Raw genomic sequence first — 25928 nt, forward strand, 5'->3', positions numbered from 1 at the left:
TTTTGACCCAAATGGTACGCGATAGATATCGACATGATTTATTGACGCAGAAGGTCATGCTACTTAGGTTTAACATAAATGGTTACCACCTTAGACAGCATTTCTAGTGAATGTACATCGAATAGTTATGTAGTGTGATTAATATTTGTTGTGTACTTGCTTTAATATGTACGTACAGTACTCGTTATCTAAACAGTGTCATGTTTATTTAAATTTCTTTTAATAAGCCTCATAACCTTTGCCAACTGTGTGCGTGCCTTTAAATCATGTTCTGTTTTGTTTGTATTGGTAATTTTACATATTCATATTAGTATTCACTACCTTAAAAGTCACACACCTTGAAATGAAATACATGGCATAGTAAATTTAAGTATAAATAAGAAACATATTTTATATATGCCAATGAGAATGTATCTGGTGGTAGAAAGGTAGAAATCCGTCTTTTGTTGCACTTTAATACTTAAAAATAATCGCGTTTGTCGGAATGGACGTGGACGTCCAGACATCCTACTTTCGGTTTTACAAGTGGTGCCGTTTGAAGAATAATAATTAACTTGCTAAAAAGGCTATAGATTTAATTTTATCCATGTCAATTAGAATATATCTGGTGGTTACAAGGTATAAACCCGTCTTTTTTGCGCTAAAAAACTTAAAAATAATCGCGTTTGTCGAAATGGACGTATAACTATTGAAATCCTACTTTCGGTTTTAAAATTAAAAAGAAATAATAAATTACTTGCTAACGGGGCTATAGATTTAATGACAATTTTGCACACTTTCAAATTGCATATATATGTATCGATTAACATGCATTTCATTTCAAGGTGTGTGGCTTTAAACAAACGAGTAATCGGACAATTACTGATGTACCATCGAGCCTTGATTTAATCCGGGTATTGATTTATTTAACGGACTAAGTTGTGCCCCTCGCGATCTCTTTTATGTGTTATCGGTTAGTTTGACAGAGATTGCTTGCAGGGATTATTCAGGAGGTTTTTGTTTTGCAATTGAATTGTGCAACACAATTGAGGAATCGAAAAATAGCCATAAAACTATGTATAGCTATACAAGTTGTTGGATACAAGTTGTTGGAAATGCTGTGGTTTAAATGTACATAACTGTATATATACGAGTTTCATACAAAACAAAAAACATATCACCGACGCACACGTATACTACTACACAATCACATAAATAGGTTACGTATTGATTTAGTCTAAATCATGTACATAAAATACACGCTCTATAAAAAGTTGTTTGAACTCTTCTTAAAAAGTACGTGGCATATTTGCTTAAATCTACGCTATGTTGTTGACATTTCTTCAAAATCAATTATAATTTTAGCAGACGTAGAAAGATCACCCGTTACTACCTCGTATCATGTGTATTCAAAATGAATTACAATAGATAACAATATCTGTTACGCCTAACCGTCCTATCTTAATTGAATAATTCAATAATGCTTACAATCCGTTTAGTTCACAAGTTAATCAGATATGCTTTTTGCTAGTGTTGTGCTTCTCGTTTTTCGACCATAACATACAAAGGAAAAACATAGTTATTAGTATTTGCGAGACTTTAAGCAATGTTTTTTATTGTAACACTTTCAATTCACAGATAATAAAGCATCAAATAATGCTGTCTTTCCATGTAAAAGAAGAGAATAATATACGGTTATACCGGTAAAAATTTTATGGAACAATGTTTCACTATTTTCCGTAGAACATCTTTCTTTTTTTTAAGAAATAAAGAAAAATAAGTCATATTAATAATTTTAAATTTCGAAGTCTGGCCAATGTCGACTTACAAGTTGGTATATAAACTCACTGCTAGAGGGTATATACACTCACTGCTAGAGCAGAATCATTTGTCATCTGCTGCAGACAGGCAGCGGTAATCGTCCCTTGCAGAGTGAGTTGTGGTTCTTACCGTACTTAAGGCTTCTTAGCACATACTAATTTGCAAAATATGCTCTGTAGATTAAGCTGGCCGCTAACGCGACCAACTAAAAATTAAAACGAAGGCCTTTATAAATATGTATATGTTGAAGTTTTAAGAATAAATAAACCTTAAGTCCGCAAAAATTACATTGTCGGAAAAAATAACATTACTATTTATATCGGGAATACATGCTGGAATGTATGTGTAAATATCTACAAGAATTAACTTGATGAACAAATCACTTTACCTCATAGACTTCAAGCAACTTTGCACCTGATTTTTAATAAATCCTTGTTTGTATTTAACGGTCATTATACATGTGTATGTAAGTATTCACTTGCTTTAAACAAACGATTAAGCCGACAATGAATGATGTATCGTTAAGCCTGTATTCAATTAAATTATTAATTTATTTGATGGATTGAATCGACTGATATGCAAGTATGTTTTATCGGTTAAGCGGACATAGATTGCGTTCTCTTAATATTCAACAGGTGATTGTTTTATAAAGGAATTTTGCAACGTATTTTCTAAAAGTTAAAATATTGAAAAAATGCCATTTAAATACGTACACCAATAACTCTTGAAGAATATGTTGTGGTTTAAATCAACATAAAATTATATATTAAAGAAAAAAACATATCATCGGCGCACACTTAAAAACTATATTGTAACAGAAATAACTAATTTATTGATTAAGTCTATATCATCTACATAACCGAATACTCTATAGAAAGTTATTTAATAATTTCGTTAAAATACGTGGAATCTTTTAAATATACGAATTGTTAATACCCTCCAAATCAATCATGCTATGAGTAAAAAGATTACCTGCTCACAATCCGTGCTATCAAGTAAACATTAGCACAAGTAAATCAGATACGCTGTGGTGTATTTGTTGTGCCCTATTTACCGCTTCTCGTATTTCGACCATAAGATACAAATGGAGAACAAAGCTTGCAGTAAATGCCCGACATATAACTGCGTATTTAAATTGGAAATTAACACACAGCTAAGCATCTAGAAGTGCTGACTTTAAATAAAAAAATGAATAGTATGCGGTCATAATGTTGACAGTTTAAGGGAACATTTTTTTAAATATATTATCCGTTGAATACATTTCATTTATTAATATTTGAGAAAAATAACAACATTGATGTAATAGAAATACTTTTGAATTGCTCGAAGCAAAATCAGCACAAAAAGGAAGAGAGCATTTATAGTATTCGTGTTATGAATAACTATTCATCATTAACGTTTGTGTCCGTATTTGCATTTAGTTACCTGATTAGAGCAATGATGTCAGTCACATATATACTCTATTAAGATCTTTTCTCAAAGCGTGTAGCTCTTATTGCGAACGATATTCTTAACACGGTTCATATCCCTAATCATCCTTTTGTAGGTTAAGCACTGCTTATCGACTGCTCTTAAACACTCAGAAGTTTAACTTTATCTATATTTTTATCATACCACCACATTGATATCTGTTTGATATCCTGTTGCCTGATATCTTTTTTTATATCTTTGTCAACAGGAAGTGCATATATCAGTCATGTGTGGAGGCAATCCCCAATTTATCAGTCGACCATCTAGATGAATATCTTGCTACATATCTGCTCTCCATTCGCAAGAATGATGATGATGAATACGAGCCTGTCACATTGCGTAGCATCGTGGGAAGCATTGACGGAAACTTCAAAGAGCAAAGTACCCATACTCTATCTTCCGGAGCAGTGGTCCAGATTTTCCCTCACACGTGACTGCCTGAAAGCAAAGCAGAAAAATCTATAAAAAACAAGGAAATGTATTTTTAATCACTGTTTAATCACGGCAGAAACTTGGTGGAAAAAATCGCCAAGATGTTGAAAACTATGGCAATCGAGGACGGTTTTGAAAAAACAAAAAACATAAGTAATCATTCTGCTAGAAAACACCTTGTTCAAAAACTAAGGGATTCCAATATCGCACCCACCGAAATCATGCAAATAACAGGACACAAAAACGTACAGTCAATAACCAATTACAGTGAAATTTCCGAACAAACACAAAAAAGATGTTCAAACCTTTTGGTAACATGTTCTACTGCAACTCCATCTGTTTCATGCACTTCTGTCAAAACTTCCGAAATGAACATTTCTCTCCCCACCCACCCGGCAGTTTCACAAGCACAGTTGCCTGGCCATGATCCAATAAATGAAATGTTTTTTGGAGCTGTACTTAACGTGGAGAACCTCAATATCTACGAACAACCACCACAGAAACCAAACGCGCAGTATTCCAAATTCTAATAAAAACATCATTCAATTCTTTACACGTGTTGACACACTGCGAGTGCGAAGACGTGAGCGGCTGCACTGGCCTTGACATGTTACAACGGTTATCAAGTTTTGCCTTTAAAATGTAATATGCTTTCATTTTGTGTAATAAAGTATTGCTGCTTAAAGTTCTGTTGCAGAATTTAAGAAGAAATAGAAAGAAACAGCGTTATTAAATTATATTAAGTGGCGCTACTTTTCGTGTTGAGGAACAATGCTATTTTTAGAAAGATTCATACGCGATAAACGAATGCAGCGGCTCCAGGGCGTAGCGATTATTTTTCATTATTCCTTGAAAAACGGGGTGAGTGATGTCAGTTGTATGATAAACAGAAGAACAGGTTACTGCCAGATCGTTTTTATAATATATCAGGCTCGGCACGAATAAAATAACGGCTCGGCAAGCCTCGTCGTTATTTTATTCGAAGCCTCGCCATATATATTACAAAACGATCAGGCAGTAACCTGTTATTTTCTATGTCTCTGCTAATCAACGTTCTTGTCATAAATGTAACAGCGCTCATGACCACTTCACGACCGCATTAAATAACAGGTTCGGTCTACTTGATCGTTTTAAAGCGTCTCCCCAACGGGCATCAAACGTTGTGCGAACGTTGCTGCAACGTAATATGTAGGTCGCAACGTCGGCAACCATTACCGAACGTTGCCACAACGTTGCTTACAAAACATTACCCGGACGTTTCATCAAACGTTGCAGTTTGGTTGACACAATGGTGTATATGGAAGTTTTCCCGAAGTTTTTTTCCGACGTTGCTACAACGTTTTTTTTTTCCAACGTTGCTGCAACGTTGTATTTAGGTTGCATTCAAACGTTGCAGTTTCCCAGTGGGCATCCAACGTTGCTGCAACGTTGTATTTAGGTTGCATTCGAACGTTGCAGTTTGGTTATACCAATGGTCCATATCAAAGTTTTCCCGACGTAGTATTTTTTTTATATTATAAAAAAAATAAACAAACTATTTACCGCCAACCGCTCTTGCGAGTATTATCGGCAAATATGCACACTGTCGAGTCTGTTTCTAGAAAGAACCAGGAGCCGTATTCACCAATAATAAACTCAAACTTCAACTCAAACTCAGACTTTGACTCAGACTTAGACTTACAAAAGACAGACTCAGGATTCGTATTCACGAACGCGTTTGGAAATAGACTTCAATAAGATCGTTTTTTTCATGACGTCACGACTAAGCGAACTTTCTAGTATAGAAAAAGTGCCAAATAGTGTTATAAATTTCAGAAGACATTTCTGATACAACTTTGACGATGGAGTGTTTGTCAGTAAGTAAAAGCGAAATAAAGCGTCAGAAGGCTCCAGATTGGACCGAGCCAGCAGAGATTGTTTTGAACGCGCTGGTTCGTGACCACTGGATCCTTTTATTCGGCGAATTTAAGGAAATCGGAGCCGAAAGAATGTCCGTTATTCGAAGAAAAATTGGACGAGGTGGCGAGCAGAATATCATTGTAAGTTATATGTTATTTTAGTATCTGCCTTATATTTTTAATATTTGATTTAATAGCATACGATTGGATGTGCTACCGATGTCATTTTTACTAAAGTCGCATAATGCACAATGTATACTGGTCATCCGTATTCTCGCGGTACTTAACGTTCAAATAAAAATTAAAGTTGAAATAAATACTTAATTTATAAATTATGGACTCCTTTGCGAAGATAAACAACTTTTCCGCTGATATCCATCTTATTTTTATTCATATAAATAATGTGTTATTTCGTGCCAATCAGTTAATACTGTTCACTGATGCGTACGAGACGCCATATTCATGTTCTCGCGGTAAGTATGTCAACAGGCTTTACGTCACTAAATTACAGTTAAAACATGATATCTACACCGAAGCTTAACTTTGTAATAGTAACATTAATTATTAAAGATTAAATTAGATTTAAAATGAACATAAGTAGTTTAACAATCGTTTGATCTCCACAACAGTCATAATGCTACTCCTCTGGACAATGCATGCACCTAAAGGGGCTTCCTCTTCTGAGCATTTTAACATGTGTACACTGTGTCAGATGCACCCAATGTTTATAAATATCACATTGTCCCAATAAGATCAACTTCTCATCAGGAAAGTCTATTAGTTGTGGTGGAAAACTTTGTATACATGCATAAATCATCATAGATAATTGATCGTTGCACCTTTAAGACCCAACCCTCATTATCATTCAGGTTCATCCTACCGTAAAAAATAAGTGGTTTAAGGCCTAATCTTTAAAATGTGTTGTGTAACCTTAATCATGTGGGCGGAGCTTGTAAAATTTGCAATAAATGAGATCGGGAAAATGCGAGCAGACGATGTGCAACAAGTTGTAAAAAGCTGAAATACTGAAAAATTGAATGTGAATATTGTTTAATTTGGTGGAAAAAACGTATTTCTTACGGATAACAATCACAACTTACCAAAATATTGCTCATTATGACTGAAAATATTGTTTTCTGACGGCAAAAGAAATTGGGTCACCAAATCTAACAGGTAAACAACACTAAAGTGGCGCAATCGAAATACCGCGGAAATAGGGATACCGCGAGAATACGGATGTTGACTATAACCTAGTGGGAAACACTCTTTTCCGTTTTTCTGAATTTCCATTGGCTGTTTCGATTGGCTGTTTCGGCTATGGAGTGGTATGGCCATAGACGAGAAAGACCGGTTATGGAAGAGAAAGACCGGTTATAGAACATTTAGTTTTAGAAAGACGTCGGAGGACTAAAAGATAAAAAGTAAATAGTAATAACATAAATTTCATTCTTAAATACGAATGAAATTATATGTACTGGTACTAGCCTTCTATCTGCAATGGTCAAATATGGATGTGTATGATGTACTTAATAAATAACTAAACTACACGTATGGTTTATAAGTTTAATGTACATCGATAATAAATATATAATCAGGCAACTTGATAGTGCGCGTGCATGTGATGAGCGCTACTGCAATTCGACTATGGCCACAGTAAATAACTATTAAAATGACAACATTGCGCATTTCTTCAAGTCAACTATGGTCACAGTGAATGACACTGAAAATGAAACAATTGTTCGTTACTGCAAGTCAAATATAGCTACATTAAATGACTCTTAAAATGTCACAACTGTTCATTAATGAAAGTCGACTATGACCACAGCAAATGACTCTTAAAATGACACAATTGTTCATTACTGCAAGTAGACTATGGCCACAGTAAATGACTTTTTAAATGACACTATCGTCCATTACTGCAAGTCGACTATGGCCACAGTAAATGAATCTTAAAATGACACCATTGCTCATAACTGCAAGTCGACTATGGCCATAGTAAAGGACTCTTAAAATGACATCACCGGTAATTACTTCCAGTCGACTATGACCACAGTAATTTTTTTAGGATTTTCTGGTAGAATAGTTTCCATTTACTATTATTGGTATTATCTAGGTATCTTTTAACCAAGCTGCATTTGATTGCATTCAAGAATGAGTCAATGTTCGTTAATTGGATACCTCCATTTTCTACAGATTGAATTAACTGAGTTCGTTTTATTTTATCAGGTTTACCGTCCCATATGAAATTAAATATTGCTGATTTTATATCGTAAATAACATCATTTGGTGGATTCGGGAGGACTGTTAATACATAAATTAGTTTAGGGAGTGGAAACGTTTTCAATACTGTGTTTTTTCCGATTATTGTAAGTTTACGGTGATGCCATGATTTTAAGCAGTTTTTAAAATTCTGTAATTTAGGTAGTATGTTTTTAAGAACTGTATCCTTTTCATTACTTGTGAAAGTAATTCCTAACGTTGTGGCTTCATCGGATGTCCAATTAAATTTCATTTCTTTTTTATATTGGACATTACTTTGTTTTAATTTACCTACTCGTAGCACAATACATTAACTTTTGTTTAGTTTAAGACCCGATGTCATTTCGTAAAGGGTTAGCGATTCTATTAGGTTATGGAAAGAATCGTAATTGTCGTTTAAAAAATAAGTTGCATCGTCAGCAAAAAGGGACTGTTTGATTTCTTCGTCAGGTTCTAGTGATATGCCTTTTTTGTGTTTATTTGTCATAAATAACACAAAATATTTATGTTGTCATAATTTAGTAACTTGCATTCTGCTTAGTTGCATTCTGCTTACTGCCTGTTGCTAACTGCCGTTGTTAATGACGCTTAGTGGCAAAACCGATTATGACTGGTTTCAGGAATAATGAACACACAAACATTGGATAGTCACCAAGCATGTTGCAACAATCATCAAGTATAACCGATAGAGAATAAGCATGTTGGAACTGTCATTAAGCATGTTAGAATAAACATCACGCATAATGTAAATATTCATCATGAATTATGTAATGTTGCAGCAATCATCAAGTATAAACGAATAGACAACAGGCATGTTGGAATTGTCATAAAGCAAATTAGAATAAGCATCAGTTATAATGTAAATATTCACCACGAATGATGTAAATTTTTACCTAAATACCCTTCCATAAAAACCTATCGTCGGCCTCTATCCAAAAGAACGTATAAGGGATTGTCACAAGCTGAAGATACGTTATTTTTTATTGAAACCGACGACATTACGCTCTCGAGTGTACTTTGAAGGGAAGGGTCAAGTCTGTCGTTTATACTTAGACATTTCACAACGTCTGCCAAGTTGAAATGTCGTCTTATAGATGGAATTTCAATTTCGATGTTTGCTTTGGCCTAGTCGTGAATTTAATTTTATAATAATAATGTGCATTACCATGTCGACTGTGCTGCTCGTATCATGTTCAACCGTTGTTAATACCTACTCCTCAAACTAACCATTCAGCCACTCCATGACACTGTATTAAAAAACACCTTTATGTCAAGAATATTTACCTTAAGCAGATTTACTCGAGTAACAGTTTTATCGAATTGCAACTTGAAATATGGATATGTTCTTTTAGACATCATCATCGCTTGAAAATAGTGTGATAAATAGACACATTATCTAAGTTTGCCACAAGTTTTACAAAGTACGTCTGCTACAAGACGCAAAAGATACGTCTGCAGGGTCATAAGAGTTTAATACAATGATAAAATATATAGTTCCGCCCCCTTCACACGCTAATGGAAATAATAAAATACACTGCAAAATACATATCAAGTAGAAGATGGTGCATAATAACGTCCATGTTTTTTTTCATCAAATGCATTTTATTTTGGAGTGGTCATCTGATGTTAGGGAAATCAGAGTACCGTCCGGTGTGGTGACCACTAACCAAGGTCACTTGCGCCGGTATTTGGGATCGAACACGGGTCGCTTAGGTGAGAAGCGCGTGTACTAGACACTTCGCTTACCTGACAGCAGGTTTAAAGGATTTTTAACTGATTATGTGTTTTTATTTCGAAGTTTATTAGGTCCTTCCGTGCCTTATACTGCATTGTTTGAGGATTTTTAAATTTGAAGGCTTCTAGAAGATTTGTAGGATTATTTTCATTTTTTTAATACATGTCAATTAAGTCTCCAATAGACGAACTTATGCGAGTATTTATAACAATCGCACGTACAGTACAGATTTGTGCGTGTCCGTTCTTCTTTCCGTTCCGATCTTCCGTCATCTTTTAAAGTATTTCATCTAGGGGGCTAAGGCTTTACCAACATATACCTCTATATTTTGGTTTGCATATTTTTACGCAACCGGCGTTATAGCTCCTTGTTATAAAAACCAACATTGTTTAACCTGTATCGCGCATAACTAAAAACAAATTGCCTCCAAAGGGCTGTAACTTAAAAACATCATAACCGTCATGTCAACTAAATATTATTTGCACACCACCACAAATTGGTTTTATTGCTTCTAAATTATCGGAGTTATGACTCTTTTAAGCTTAATCATGCCCTTTTTTTAACTTTTGTCGTTTGTAACTAAATGAGTTTTGATGTTAGCGGGATAAAAAATTACAAATAATTTAACCAGCACGTGGACATTCTGAACACAATGTCCAATTGTGTTGCGTGGACATACATCAAGTTTTGAGACAAATTGAAATGTATTGGTATCCGTGTTCCAAGCACATCAGTTCATTTTTTCTCTTTTTGGGTTTCCCAGAATATTATATGCTCAAGGTTCAGTAGCGCACTTTGTATATTGTTTGGCCTCTACACACTTTGAACGTTGTTTTTACATTACACGCATTGTATATTGTTTTGCCACAATACGCATAATACACCATCTGGCAGCTACACAAATTGTACATTCTTTAGCCCCTTCACGCATTTTACATTGTTTTGCGTCTTCAGGAATTATACATTGTTTGGCCTCTACGTGCATTTCACATTGTTTAGCAAATTGTTTAGCCTGTACACGCATTGCACATTGTCTGGTCTTTATATGCATTATACGTCGATTGGCCTCTACACGCATATTACATTGTTTGGCCTCTTCACGCATTATTTATTGTTTGGCCTCTTAACGCATTATACATGGTTTGGCCTGTACGTGCATTATTTATTTTTTAATATCTACACGCGTTGTACCTTGTTAAGTCTCTAAACGCATTGCACATTGTTTTGCCTCTACATGTATTATACGTTGTTGGGCTTTTACACGCATTGTACATTGTTTGGCTTCTAAAAGCGCTGTTCAATGTCTGGCCTCTAAAAGAATTGTACATGCTGGGCCTCCACACGCATTATACATTGCTTGACCTCTACAAGCATCATACATTGTTTGGCTTCTACACACATCATACATTGTTTGGCCTCTACAGGCAGTATTCATCGTTTTGCCTCTACAAGCATTATACCTTGTTTGAACTCTACACGCATTTTGTATGGTGTGGCCTCTGCACGCATAATTACTTGCTTGACTTCTACGTATCATACATTTATTGGTCTCTACACGCATTATATATTGTTTTACCTATATACGCATTATTCATTGTTTAGCATCTACACGCGTTGTAAATTGTTTAGACTTCACTCGCATTGTAAATTGATTGGCCTCTACACATATTTCACATTGTTTGGCCTCTACAAGCATTAAACGTTGGTTTAGCTTCCACACGCATTTTACATTGTTTGGCATATACAAGTATTGTACAATTATTGGCTTTCACACTAATTATACATTGTTAGGCCTCTACACGCATCCTATAGTGTATGGAATTTACACGCATTATACATTTTATGGATTATACATGCATCGAACATTGTTTTGCCGTCATTCGCATTACCAATTTTTAATCCCTACACTCATAATACTTTGTTTTACATCTACACGCATTATATATTGTTTTGTCTTTAAATTGCGTTAAACATTGTTTGACATCTACGCGCATTACACATTGTTTTGCATCTACGCGTATTATATATTGTTTGACATCTTTACGCATTAAACATTGTTTGACCTATTAATGAATTCTACGTTGTTATAACTCAACACACAATATACAAAATATGGTACCATTTTTTACATCTACGTGCATACATTTTTGACATGTACACGCTATATACATTATTTGCCATCTACACTTATTTTACATGGTTTGGTATCTACGCGCATTACACATTGTTTGACATCTATACGCATTTTACAGCGTTAGACCTCTACAAATATTTAACATTGTTCGGCATCCAGAAGCATTATTGATGTTTTGACCTCTTTACGCATTATACATTGTTTGACCTCTGCAAGCATTATATATTGTTTGACATATATACGCATTATACAGTGTTTTGCATCTACACGCGTTAACACTGTTTGGCCCTAAACGCATCAAGCATTGTTTGATCTCTATACATATTATACATTGTTTAACATCTTAACGTGGTGTACATTGTTTCGATTTACATGCATTGTATATTTTTTGGCCTCTGCACGGAATACAAATTGTTACGAATTATACGTGGTAGGCCTCTACGCGCATTGTGCATTGCACACAAGGTATAATGTCTGGCCTCTTTACGAAGTGTACATTTTTAAGCCTCTACACACATTATACAGTGTGTGGCTCTACACGCATAATACATTGTTAGGCCTCTACACGCATTATACATTGTTAGGCCTTTACACGCATTATACATTGTTTGGCCTCTTAACGCATTATACTGTGTTTGACCTATACACGCATTAAATATTGTTTGGCATCTACACGAATTCTGCGTTCTCTGGCTTTTTACAAGAATCATACATTGTTAAGCCTCCACACGCATGATACATTGTTTGACATCTACACGCATTATACATTGTTTGAATTCTACACGGATTATACATTGTTTGAACTCTACAGGCATTATACATTGTTTAACTCTACACGCATGATACATTATTTGGCAAGTACACTCATTATAAATTGTTGGAATGACCTCTTCGTGCATCATACATCGTTTAACTTCTTCGTGTAGTATACAATGTTTGACATCTACACGCATTATACATTGTTTCAGCTCTACACGCATTACATATTGTGTGATCTCTACACACATAATTCAATTTAACCTCTACATGCAGTATACATTGTTTGACCTTTATACGCATTATACATTGTTTGGCATCTAGCCGCATTATACCGTGTTTGACCTCTACACGTATAATACATTGTTTGATCTCTTTACGCATTATAAATTGCTTTACCTCTAAACGCATTATACATTGTTTGCCATCTACACGCATTATAAATTGTTTGGCATCTACGCACAGGAGTCGCGTACCAGATGGGATGCTCATCAAGTGGGCTCGCTTCATAGCCTCTTCAACGTCGGCATTATTGTCAACATAATACCGGCCGCCGGCGTTATCACGAAGTGGCCGAGTCACAGGTATACACGAGCCTCATTGTGTGAAAAGGTGTTTTAATGCATGTGAGTAAAGTGTCGCCCAAGATAAGCAAGTATTGAAAGTCCCCACAAGCTTATCAGGGACGACACTTTCCGCTTTTACTGTATTTTTCGTTTAAAGAAAAACTCTTCTTTACGACAATCAAGCACAGGCTAATATAAAAAAGAGCGACAATTTACGCACATAAAGTTCAACCCGTTTCTCAGAGCGCGATACATATGCATTACGCATGATCTTAAGAGATGAATTTTTTTCTTGGTTTTTGTGAAAGTACATAGCATGCCATCTCAGACATGGGGTAAAATCGTCCACGGTTTGCTTATTATTTGTTGGAAAATTGCATCACATTTGTATTTTGAAACACTCGCTTTGGAAAACGGGCTTATATTCGGACCCTGCTTAAGCAGGAAAGAAATTCCTTCACGGTATTTTTTTTGAAGTCATATAAGGATAAAGAAAATATTTGCCCCCCAGCGGAAAAGTTTTTAATTAGCTAGTATGCATCAACAGTCATCTCTTAATTGCTATTTCGGCCATCATTGGACGAGTAGTGGTTTTCAATCGATCTTCGGTTTTGGCTTGTTTGGCTGTGCAAATAAAATGAAAACCATTATTTATCATGCCGATTTAAAAGTGAAATTTCGAGCCATATAAGTAGTTCCTATTAAAGTCAATCACAAAGCGAGAAAAATATATACCTTATGTTGCAGCTAAGATTCAGCAAATGACTTTTCAGTGTATCTGTTGTCGTGTTCTGACACTCTTGTACTTCCCATAGGCTGTTCGGCGGCTGCATCTTGGTATCGGCGCTGTTCAATCTTTTACTTCCGGTGTGCATCGAGAACAACCAGTACACGCTCACGTGCATTATACGCACGTGCCAGGGACTGGCAGAGGTAAACGGTATTTGAATGGTGTCTGAATTGACTTTCAAATGTGCTTTATGATGTTTTGAAAAGGAAAGGCGAGTTCATTTGGTGGATCGATGAACTATAAATCTAAAGATCGCGGGTTTGATTTCCCTCCCGGCCACATAACATGTGTGGTGATTTTTCTTTACACTATTTTTATGTTTGTGCAACCCTACCTCTGTTTCAAGTTAGGAAATTGTCAATTTCTGGTATAAGTATATGCACTCAGTACCTGAAGACCGGCTAACCTATTACAAGTGTAAGAGAGGTTGAACACGACGATACATCTCGACAAAATATAATTTGAATATTTTTGATAAACAGGATATATGTCAAATGAATTTTGAAGAATCGAAAATACAAATTCCTATTAAGAAACAGGCGAAACTATACCCTGACTTCGTGGGCAAATGTTGGCAATTTTCACCGAAAGACAGCGAACTAATTTATGTACGGAATTAAAATGAGTATACTCAATGTAAATTCTTCAAAATTTACGAACATGTCTTTCTATGTCATTTGAATACATTTAATGCATATACGCTGTATGTTTGTCACTATGATTGTTAAAATTATAGCCAAGCTAAAAGGTCTGACTTTAAATTTAGTATCGTCTGTGGTTTCACAGATATCACAAGCGTTTGTAATCAAACGGATCTCACCTCAACAAATGACCGATGTTGATTCATTTCAGCCATCCCTGTGGCCAACGTTTTTGAACCTTAAATAGATTGATTGAATGTAACGTTTGATTTCTTGTTCTAATGAGCTATTTACATGTATTACTCTCGCCTGTTAGATTCAGCAGAAATATGGTCTGAATAAAATTTTCAATTTTAAAACTACTTACTTTTTGCACGTTAATGGTGTTCTTGCTTCCATACGCATATTTCATGTTTTTAAAGTGTTGCGCCGTTTTCCCTATAAATCGTTGATTCCGCTGCGCTAAACTAAGACAGCTTTAGAACATTTTTGGTCAGCTGAGCTGTATTAATATCAAACGCCTGAAATCACATGACCGTAACTTCTGATGTGTAGAGTATTGTAAGCATCACCTGATATATAACAGTACGATGGGTCAGTAACTTGATATTTTCTACAGCAATTGATGCAAGTACCCGTTAGGCATAAGATGCACACATATGGTAACCTATATTATTCCCGCAACATTTGCGTCTCACTGAGCAGTGCTCTCAAACATTATTTATTGTTTGATGTTGTATTACCGCTCTCCCTGACAGGGGTTCCTGATACCGTCGTTATACGGCGTGCTGCGTCATTGGACTGTACCGTCTGAGAGGAACAGACAGGTGACCGCCGTGCTCTCGTGTGAGTACGACGTGGGGCCGGGCCATGAAAAGCGTCTAGAGTTTGTCTAAATTATGTTGAACCTTAACTTGTGAGCCACTTTTTGGTTAAAACAGGACTAATTGTTTGTTATTCCCGAAGAACAAGGTCAAACATGAATACTTAACAGTTAATTTCGATTATATTGTGTTTTTGTATTTTTGGTTTGAATAGCATTCTCACACACATCATGTCGCACAGGCTGACATGAATATAGATAGTTCCGTGTTTATACAACTACGATCGGTGTAATAAAATAGTAAATTTGAACTGATATAAATCACCTATGAAAAGAGAAGTATGTGGTTTTCATAAAATATATCATCAATTACATCTGCTTTCATACATAATCTCTAGATAGTCATATTCCGGTTTGTTAAACTACTTGAGTCGTCATGCTTGGTTTGTCACGTACCGCGTTCCGACTTCAGGTCGCGACGCTGGGGCTCTTATCGGCTTTCCGATCGCAGGCGCCATCATGCACTACCTATATTGGCAGTACATTTTCTACGTGTTCGGTAGGTCGCTGTAAAGAAATTCATTAGTCATGACGATTATAATAAGGCATATAAACCAACTTCTGTAACAATGAATAACTAAAAAAAATAGTTATAGTAATAAGCGATTCGTTTTAAGTGCAGTCTTAATTGCACATCACAGTATAATTAACGAAGCAAGGTTTTACCTTGTTGTGTTGCTAGGCGGACTATGCATCATGTGGTGGTTGCTATGGGCTTTTCTCGCTTATGAAAAACCCTCCAACCACGCCCACATCAGCGACGTGGAGTTTGAATTCATGACGCATGCGCAGGGTGCTGACGTCAATGATTATGAGGTATGAAACTAGATTTGATATTCCTCTAGATTTTTCGCTTTGATTATGTAGCAACATTCTCCTACGTGTTAGATTCATAAGCATTATGTTTGCAGTGCTTTTATCACCCAGCCATTGTTACTAAAAATCTCTCTTTTTACATAAACTTCTGTACACGCATTTAGTAGAGGTCAATACGCGAATTCTAAACAGAATACAAATCGTTTTAACTGAACAAAAACGATTATGATTTAACTTTGCTTTTGAATAGATCCAAAGAAATCCAAAAAGATCTCTACGAAAGCAAAACAGTAATTTCTTGTCTTCGAAATATAATTCAGAAAAAAATGCAGTATTCTGCATCAAATGAAAGTTTTAACTTTGAAAGGCACATAATAGTAAAAGTATGCACATGACAAGTTAAATTTTAGATTAGACTGTATTTGTGTATCATCTTGAGCCATTTCATGTTGTAATTCTCAATTCTAATGTGAATTGAATCATACACATAAATTGCTTTCGAAGCTGTGTTTGTCGGTTGATTCAAGACATTTGCTTCAACTATTTTGTATTTGATTACCCTGCTTGATTGCTGTATGTGATAGGTCACTATGAACAGACAGAGATAAAAATAGCGTACTTGCATACGACTTGTATTTGAAACGTAATAATTAGGTGGGGCATTACATTGTAAGTCTGTTTTAGCAATGTGAGCAACGTTTCAAAAGGTACTACCACATTTGTTATCCTGTCATTCTTGCACATTTTGTGCAAGTATGGAAGATACCCTTGAGGAAATAACAAAGTTGGACTTTTTTTGCAAAATAAGTAGATATGAAAATATATCGTGTATACAGTAATACATGTATATCCGCTTTTATACGCGTGTATTACGGATATTACAAACGTTCGAATTGCAATTTATTAAATACTTATAAATAGTTTTGAACTGTGCGAAATCAGTTTTCTTAACATTAAAGTTTGCGATATACGTTTCCGTTGTCAGCTTTCGTGTTTTATGTAACGCGTTTTTTTTGAATTCGAACTTTTTACAGAAAACATTCCGGACATACATTTGATAAAAAGCCTGTTTTTACAAAGCGGTATAGCCCGATGTTCTCCGCCAGCCCATGTTAAATAAACGAGAGCGCAGACGGCGTCGAAAGTCTATTGGCAGACGACGTTGAAAGTCTATTGGCAAGATACATGGAAGTTTCTGCTGAAGTAAATGTTAAAGGAACAGTTGACTGAATGAAAATCAAAAAGGACAATTTTCTTTTAGAATAAGTACACATAAATGAAACAAGAAGTAATGAAGTATTGCAAACAATCCTTTATCAATCGCAAAATCAGAAATATGTATTAAAGAGGTTGGTATTTTGCGACTAAATTCCCGTTTGTGAATGTTATTTCTGATTGGCTTGATGTTTAGGTATGCTCTTGTTTTAATTAAGTTATCATTTCATGATTTCTGTTTATGGGACTCAGCGACTTTATCATTCGAAAGCTAAGGTCCAAGTTACATATTTGTTTTTCTTGTTTTGTTTGTTACTATTCATTATACTTTTAAGATCGCATCATTTTCATTGAAGCAGAAATGAACAATAATTTGTTATTGTGTTGTTGTTGTTATATTTACCTACTAGGTTACATACGCAACATATTACATGCACGCAGTATTTTTAAGCACACGTCCTGAAGTTTGTAATCCTTATTCAAATCGTTTTAATGATTTCAAATAATATGCAACACAATTTTCATATAAATATAAAAATACTGTAATTCTCGTGCCGCCCAAAATCGCCATGTACATATTTGTTGTCACAAAATTTAACTATATAAAAGCCCTAAAAACTCGAAAGTCTAATGCAAGAAAAAATAAAATTAATTACTCGTTAAAACTATTTACAATAACGTACTTCATTAATTAATACATTGAAAAAGTATGTTATCTCAAAAACAAATACGATGAGATTTAGTTTGTTAAAACACATTACTGAGTGAGCAAAATTTATTAGGAACATATTTATTGGAATGATGACATATCTGTAACAAATTATGAAACTACGATAATTTAATCAAAATCTCGTTCCCGTCCACGTTTTTAATTGATTCTGGCATTTTTCAAATGTCATAAGATATGATTGCTAACAAATCTTAAATGTTTTAAATAGTCTTAACTAATGTAATAGTTGTACAAAAAATGAACATAAAAAACTGAGAACTAAAGCAAATATACTAAAAATTGTCAAGGCTTGCGCTTTCAGTAGCAATCCATCAATATTGCATTAAGCTAAATTCACAGGAAAAACTGAAACGTACAATTGTCGAATGTATATTTTATTAGAAAGTGAAAATTGCATGGAAGTCCATTCTGACGTCACTTCCCGTGGCTGCGATGTGCCTGTGTAACATCGTTAGTAAGTGGGTCCGTACTCTCTTGTTGACCAACGGACCCCTGTATCTGAGCACGGTCTGGGGTAATATTGCTGAGGTGAGATCTTGTTAATCAATCCTGTTTTAATTCTTTCAAATTGAACGTGCGACACTACGTTGAACGTTTAAATGTCATAAATTTCTTCAAACTGTAAACATGACCGTGCCATTTTAACGTTATGTTTGTTAAAATATTGTAAATTAAAAATAACTGTCTTTCTTGCAGTCCTTTACTATACAATTATAAAATACGCACTTCTACGATTTGGAGTCCCATGCTTCTACGATTTGAGTTATTGCTAGTTTTGCTATGTTCTAATCTTAACCTTTATTTTCCATATAGGTGTGCCAACATTACAAAGTTTTTTCCATTTTCTGGTCTTGCGCTCATTTTTGAGAGCCGCTCATGCCTTTTTCGTCTTTATATATCATTATTCTGACCATTAGTAGGCAAAACGTAAGAGTAAAGCATTATACTTCTTAAACTCTAATCACTAAACACCAACTTTTCATGAAGACATTATCGATCTGATAGAAATGTGTGTTCTTATCTTCTGAATTATCATTTTGACTTCATGTAAATTTGTGAAATTAAAAACCCAATATTCAAAAGGTAAAAATGAAAGTGAAATTGTGGTCAACACTTATGTCATCAGTACATCGAGCAACCTCTTCGTTTTCAGGTAGGTGCACTGGCAAGCCTGCCTTACGCGGGAGATATCGTGATGTTCGTCGTGAGTGGCATCTTGGCTGACTTTTTTCTCAACCAAAGGTATCTCACCACCACAGTCGTCAGGAAAATATCCATCGGCGTCGGTAGTATTTTATATTGAGCTAGTCATCTTTCACATAAATTGCTTCTTTTGTTTATATTTAAACCTAGTTTCGAAGAGGAACATTCGGTAAGCCAACTGGCGTACAGCGTTATGGTTTCGGTTGTTGCGTCAACTTTTAATTTCCGCTTATCGATTTGAAAACTTACACATACATAGACGCCTACACAGGTTTTGTGTAAAAGCGTTACATTATTAGTTTTCCGGCTAGAAATTTCAGAGAGACTACAATTTTACATCGTAAGGGTTATATTTTTTTTAATTGCAATTACAAAAAAACCTAGCGTAACGTGTTAAAAGTTTTGTGAAAAACAATATTTCGGACCTCCATCTCTATTCGCCAAAGGAGTGATTTACGTCCGACTATTTCATTTGTTATAGGTTTCGGACTTGTATGCGTAGGTTTCCTGGTACTGACCACTCTGTCCGGTGGCTTAGCCGTTGTCATAGTCCTCAGTATGTCTATCGGCGCGTTTGGTCTAGCCGGTTCAGGTTTGTAGATGAAGCAGATTACACATTCGATAAAAATACGTTTGGTCTAACTCTGTATGGTACGAAACAATACCAATCTTATTTAAATATGTCAGTGCGTATTTAAGGCCGAAAAGTAACCAAGTTTGACAATAATTAAGGCAACCCTTTCTCGCTTGCTGAGTCCACCTTGCTTTTGTTTGGTATGTACTTAAATATTAACACCGCTATTTTTGTGCTGTCCTCATGCCGGTACTTTTGCGCTGAATCATCAAAATTTTAGGATTATTAGTTTAAATTTAATTGTGCCTATATGCGTCGTCTTTGTTGCTAGGAGTGTTTAAGCATTTCTGTAACCATGACATATTGTTTCGAAAAATTATATACTTGAGTATTGTTTTGATGAAAAATGTAGTTATAGGTCTAACTCTTATGTTCTTAGTGACCGAATCATACTATTAATAGCTGTGTCCTTTTTACTGTCAATACAAGTTTGATAAATAACAACACATGTAACAACACATGAAAAACGTTTGTATATGTGTAGATATTAATCATTTTTGTAGGTGTGTCAGTGAATCACTACGACCTGTCAATCCGTTATGCCAGCGTTCTTGTTGCGGTGACCGGGACCTATGGATCCATCGGAGCCATCCTTGCTCCCATAGCAACCGGCATCCTGACTGTTAAACAGGTAATATAACGGGCGCTCGAATCTATACATGTATATGTTCAAGTATATTTTGAAAATGTCTACATTAACAACTGATAGGACAAATATAACTTGACAATTGAAGCATAACAATGAAATCAAACATCGCGTCAACAATTCTCTTGTATGAATATTTATTTTAAAAGGAATGAGCCATAATGCTTACATATCGTGAATGAAATACTATTATTCGTGGATTATAATAGATTTAATTCGGAACTCGCGTGATTTGAGTTTTTCCGATTTCTGAGCGCGCGTGGGAGGTACAGACATTGTCATTAATACAGTAATGACCAGTAACATCGATATCCGATTTGCTTCCCATTCAGTAGTGGATGATAAGTATTTTAACGACGGTATTATTTCTCTTAGAAATATCAAAATTCAAGTTTGTTGTTGTTATTATTATTACTATTATTATGAATAATAAGACACACAAAATCTAACACTGATATACATGTATGTCAGACGTTTAATACAGGATTAAAGTCTAAATACACCGTTCAGATGTACAGCCGCCTATAAACACGGGTCCAGAAGCTTACATCCTTAAAAGTCATGAAAAACATACTTGTCAGCTTTATGGTAATGAAGGAACATATACAAACGGCTAGACATATGCAATATTTCTTCTGAAAAATTATTTTTCATGCTCTTGTTTTGTTCAGCATGCTTTATAGATATAGCAAATAAAAGTAATGTATGGTAAAGCTCTTTAGTGATGTGACTTGTAATCTTAAGGTCTTAGTCTTTACGAATAATTTTCTGTACTTTTCAGATAAGGTTGAAGAAAAGCATCACAATAGAGCTATATCAATAGACATATAAATATCCAACTGATATCGAACGATATATTAGTTCTAGTACTAAGAATGGACTGAGGATAATAAGGTTTTGTTGTTCGGTACTTGTCTGTATGCTTTTAAATATAGTTGAATATATACGATGGAGTCAATGTTTTGGTAGTTTCGTTGAAGAACTTCCATTAAAACTGTATGCCAAGGCCTGTACGCACAGTATATGCAATGACATAGTTACGTGACCGAAGCTGTTTACATGTACATGCAGCATTATATCGTGTTACATAGTACTTTTACAAATTAAACACGATCAAGATTAGTTCATCTAAAGAAAAATGATTCAATCATATCAACTATAACGAACGTTTGAGAAGAAAAAAGTGGTGTTTTCTGTTCAGCGTTAAGAGGCATTATTGATTCACTCTCTTTTAAAATATGCTAGTCAGCTTTTTTTGTACCTACCGCGCGCGCTCAAATATCGGAAAAACCCAGACTGGAGAGTTCCGAATAACAACTATTCAAAACTGGGGCTTGTAAAAGCATTAACGCCCCCACCCCCCCTCCAACCCAGAATATAGTAATATATGGAGCAAGTTGTCAAAATTTAAATTTTGACCAAATGCCATTGCAAGTTTGACCCATTGTACATTATTTGAAAACATGTAGTGGATAACCACAATACAGTGTTCGCTCAGAGCATTAAACCTTTGGTTTTTATTATTTCAGAGGAAGAATTAAAGTTGTGTTGCTATACAGTCGTATATAAATAATATGACCTGATGAGTATGGCAAGTTTGGAACCCAGTATCATGATTTTATAAAATAAAGTAAAGGGTCGATATACGTGTTCCATACCAAATATAAAATATCTGGACAATGTTGTTTAATAGATATTTATTTTTGTTAATTAAAATAAGCGTGGTGACGTCGTGAATTATTCGGTCATTATATGTAAGCTGGTTGTGAGCTTTTTAATGCGGTTTAGTATGTTTGAATACTGTAGGGTATTTTTGCACAATCTTGAGACCCACAGCTTCAAATGTCATTGAAGAAGTAACATCATTTTGACAAGTTAATACATAACGTTAATATGATTCGCCTGTGAAGACAACTATATAATCTTGAACGTGTGACTTCCGTATTTTTATGTTTTAATTAAAAAATGCACTTGACAATACCACTTAAATTCTAACAATATAAATAACCATCATAAAAACGCACGTCTTTTTTACTTCTTGGCAACGATTGTTCAAAGTGACTAAATGTAAAAGAACAAATAGTTTCAATATGACAGTTAATATGTTACACAAATGAATTGTATGATTGAACATTTTGTACTTTTTCACGTACAGCGATAATAAATGCCTATGTAAAACCTTATATCATAAGGAACAATCAAGCTAACGTGCGATGCAAAGAGTAGGAGAATCAATCCGGATAAGGTTGTGTTCACAGAAAAACAGACAGATGAACAAACAGACGGACACACAGACAGGCAGACAGACGAACAAACAGACGAACACACAGACAGGCAGACAGACGAACATTCAGACGGACACACAGACAGGCAGACAGACGAACAAACAGACGGACACACAGACAGGAAGACAGACGAACAAACAGATCGACACACTGACAGGCAGACAGACGAACAAACAGACGGACACACAGACAGGCAGACAGACGAACAAACAGACGGACAAACGGACAGGCTGACAGACGAACAAACAGACGGACACACAGACAGGCAGACAGACGAACAAACTTACGGACACACAGGCATGCAGACAGACGAACAAACAGACGGACACACAGACTAATAGACTGACGTTCATATTGATTACAGTATCCCCCGTTCAGAGAGGGTAATAAACGCAGACAACGATGTTGATGATTTAGCAAAGAAAGCTTATCCATCCTCGTGAATAACTTATAGATCTGTGTAATTACTGCAGGACCTTGCTGGTTGGGACCACGTGTTCTACCTCACTGCAGGAATCATACTGCTGGCAACCATCTTCTATCTAATCTTTGGCTCCGGTGAGTTGGTCTGTGTTAACATTCTATTGTTAATAGTGCGTTGATAGAAGTTGCTAAATATTGATTGGCCTTTTCGGTCTTTTCTTGTTTCTGTTAAATTTAAGTAAAACGGTATTTAGTTAAGAGGACTGTAGTCATAATTGGACCTTTGTAAAGGAGGGTCCGCTGATTGATTAATTATAAAAAAATATTCAAATAAGTCTCCATCTAAATGTCACCGTTCAAAATAATATTTAAAAAATATTTCCTTCAAACAATACGACGCAAGCTCTTCTTAATGATTTTATGTCAAATTTGAGTACACTATTGTTTTGTAGACTATATTTTTCTTGAATTATTAACGTGCTTCAACATGTTACGATGAAGGAAGTATTGGTTGTCTAAAATGAATAAACAGTTTTTAAGTTCATCTAATTAAGCTGATTTAAAATACTCAATGAATTGTACGAATAGTTACAACAATAACATGCTCCTACTTATTATAAGTAGTATTAACGACCATTCCTTTTTGAAATGGATTGATTAAGTACAGAAAAAAAATTAACGCATCTTATCAACATCCAATTTTGTAGGCGAAAGCCAGGTGTGGTCCAACCCTCTATCAAACTTCTGCCTCGTTGAAAAAATTGACCCTTTGGCCAAGAAATCGTACAATGCAATCAAAATTCAAAACAGTCCGCCATGTACCAATGTGGATGGGCCAGTAGGCAAACACAGTGCAATTATGGCGAATCAATCTAATGCAATTTTACCATCAGTTGCAAACGGTGATGGTGTACGCTGTGAAAAGGCGGACGGAGAAGAGAATGATTAATATAATGATGAGTCAAATGATGATGATGATAGTGGCAAAATGGAGGCTACTTTGCAATCTTTGCCAGGTGAAGGAACGGTAGTGACACCAAGAAAGAGTAATATAATGAAGCTATTGAAGCTCTTCAAATGAAGATCATTTTTTCCTTTGGATGAGCATTTGAATCCTGAGGAGATGAAATGGTTATTTAATTGCCTTTAGGTGTAACCGTCATTTCTCTCCATGAAATCTTATAAGTAAAAGTGAAGCGTTATATATTATTTTTGATTTTGTTTGGGTTATAATTTGCAAATTAATTTCTCTCGTGCAATTAAATATGTTTAAATCATCTTTTTAAACTCGTTTATTGTAGACTGAATATACTTTGTTATGAACTGCATGTTTTAATTAATTAATAGTTTGAAAATAAATGGTTTCTGTCTTATTCAAATATATTCCTTCTTGCTGTTTAAAAATATAATTGTACCAATACCCTGCAAATGCAAAAGGTCAGCGAATGGAAAAGATCACTACACTAAAATGCCTACAATGCTAAAGATTCCAACAACTTTTTATTCATTTACAAGATAACTCGTTTGCAGAAAAACAAAATTGTATCGTAATTTAATGGTTTCACGAATGCATGTGTAGTGCATAAAATATACATTCACAATACATTGTCATGTCTTGCAATGTGCAAATAAGCATAATTACTCATAAGCAATGGTTATTTCAGTTCATCAATGTAATTTATCATTTGGCATCTTCCGCATGTTTCAATTGAGGAACTTAAAAGCGCATAAACCCTAAAAATCAACGAAAACTTACAATAAAAGTAAACACGTAAACAGTCAATGTTCTTTATAGCAATAGTCAACATTTCAACGTCAGTTGTGGTCGAGTAATATAGATTTAACAAGATACAAAATGCTCTTTTTTGTTCTTTGCGTTACAATATATTCAACACATGTGCATGTACCAAGTTAGTATTCGTGTGTAGTATGAATAGATATCGTTGCGAAAAATTTAAATGGAATATATTGTGCCACCAAAAAATAAAAATTAGCATTTTGTATCTCGTTAAATCTATGTTAACATAACACATCTAGCGTTGAAATGTTGGTGATTTGCTGTAAGGAACACTGATTTTAATGGGGTAATTTTATTTTACAAAATATTTTGCTAAATATTCGTTGATTTATGAATATTTATGTTATCTTAATGGTCACAAAAGCTAGTTTTAAGATAAATAATAAATAAGTAGGTACATTTGTAGTTCATTCACACCAGGGCAGCAAAGTTACCTACTCACATCAGCTATGAAGCTGGTTTACAGTATTAATTTACATACTTATGACAGTTACTGACAACTGACCTACTCATAGCTTCGCGGAGAAAGACCGTAATAAATAACTGACCAATCCTCTCACCAGCTATATCGCCGGGATGAAATTTAAACAAACAATCCTCGAGTTTATAGTCCATCGTTCTATCACCTTAGCTAATCAGCCTGGTTGTAATCTTAAGTATATGCAAATTTATGCGAATGTATGCTCTGTATATCAAAACATGACAGAACAGAAAAAACATTCTAAGGAATCAACTTGAAACCAATCAAAACTAGTTTATCCAAGATTAATTGTATGTATATGTTTCTACACTAACAATCATATGATAACGTTGC

General features: G+C 35.0%; 1 protein-coding gene across 1 annotated transcript; it reads left to right on the top strand.

Moving 5' to 3' along the window:
- The first annotated feature begins 13380 nt into the window (after window positions 1-13380).
- LOC127839998 (probable vesicular glutamate transporter eat-4) lies at window positions 13381-24265 on the top strand. The gene is made up of 9 exons (XM_052368387.1): window positions 13381-13385; window positions 13866-13983; window positions 15240-15327; window positions 16047-16180; window positions 19279-19411; window positions 19831-19920; window positions 20466-20593; window positions 23367-23451; window positions 24024-24265. Exons 1-9 carry the CDS (start codon window positions 13381-13383, stop codon window positions 24263-24265), a joined length of 1023 nt encoding a protein of 340 aa, XP_052224347.1.
- The last annotated feature ends 1663 nt before the right edge of the window (window positions 24266-25928 follow it).

This window comes from Dreissena polymorpha, chromosome 7, assembly GCF_020536995.1.
Source record: "Dreissena polymorpha isolate Duluth1 chromosome 7, UMN_Dpol_1.0, whole genome shotgun sequence".
NCBI classification, from domain to species: domain Eukaryota; kingdom Metazoa; phylum Mollusca; class Bivalvia; order Myida; family Dreissenidae; genus Dreissena; species Dreissena polymorpha.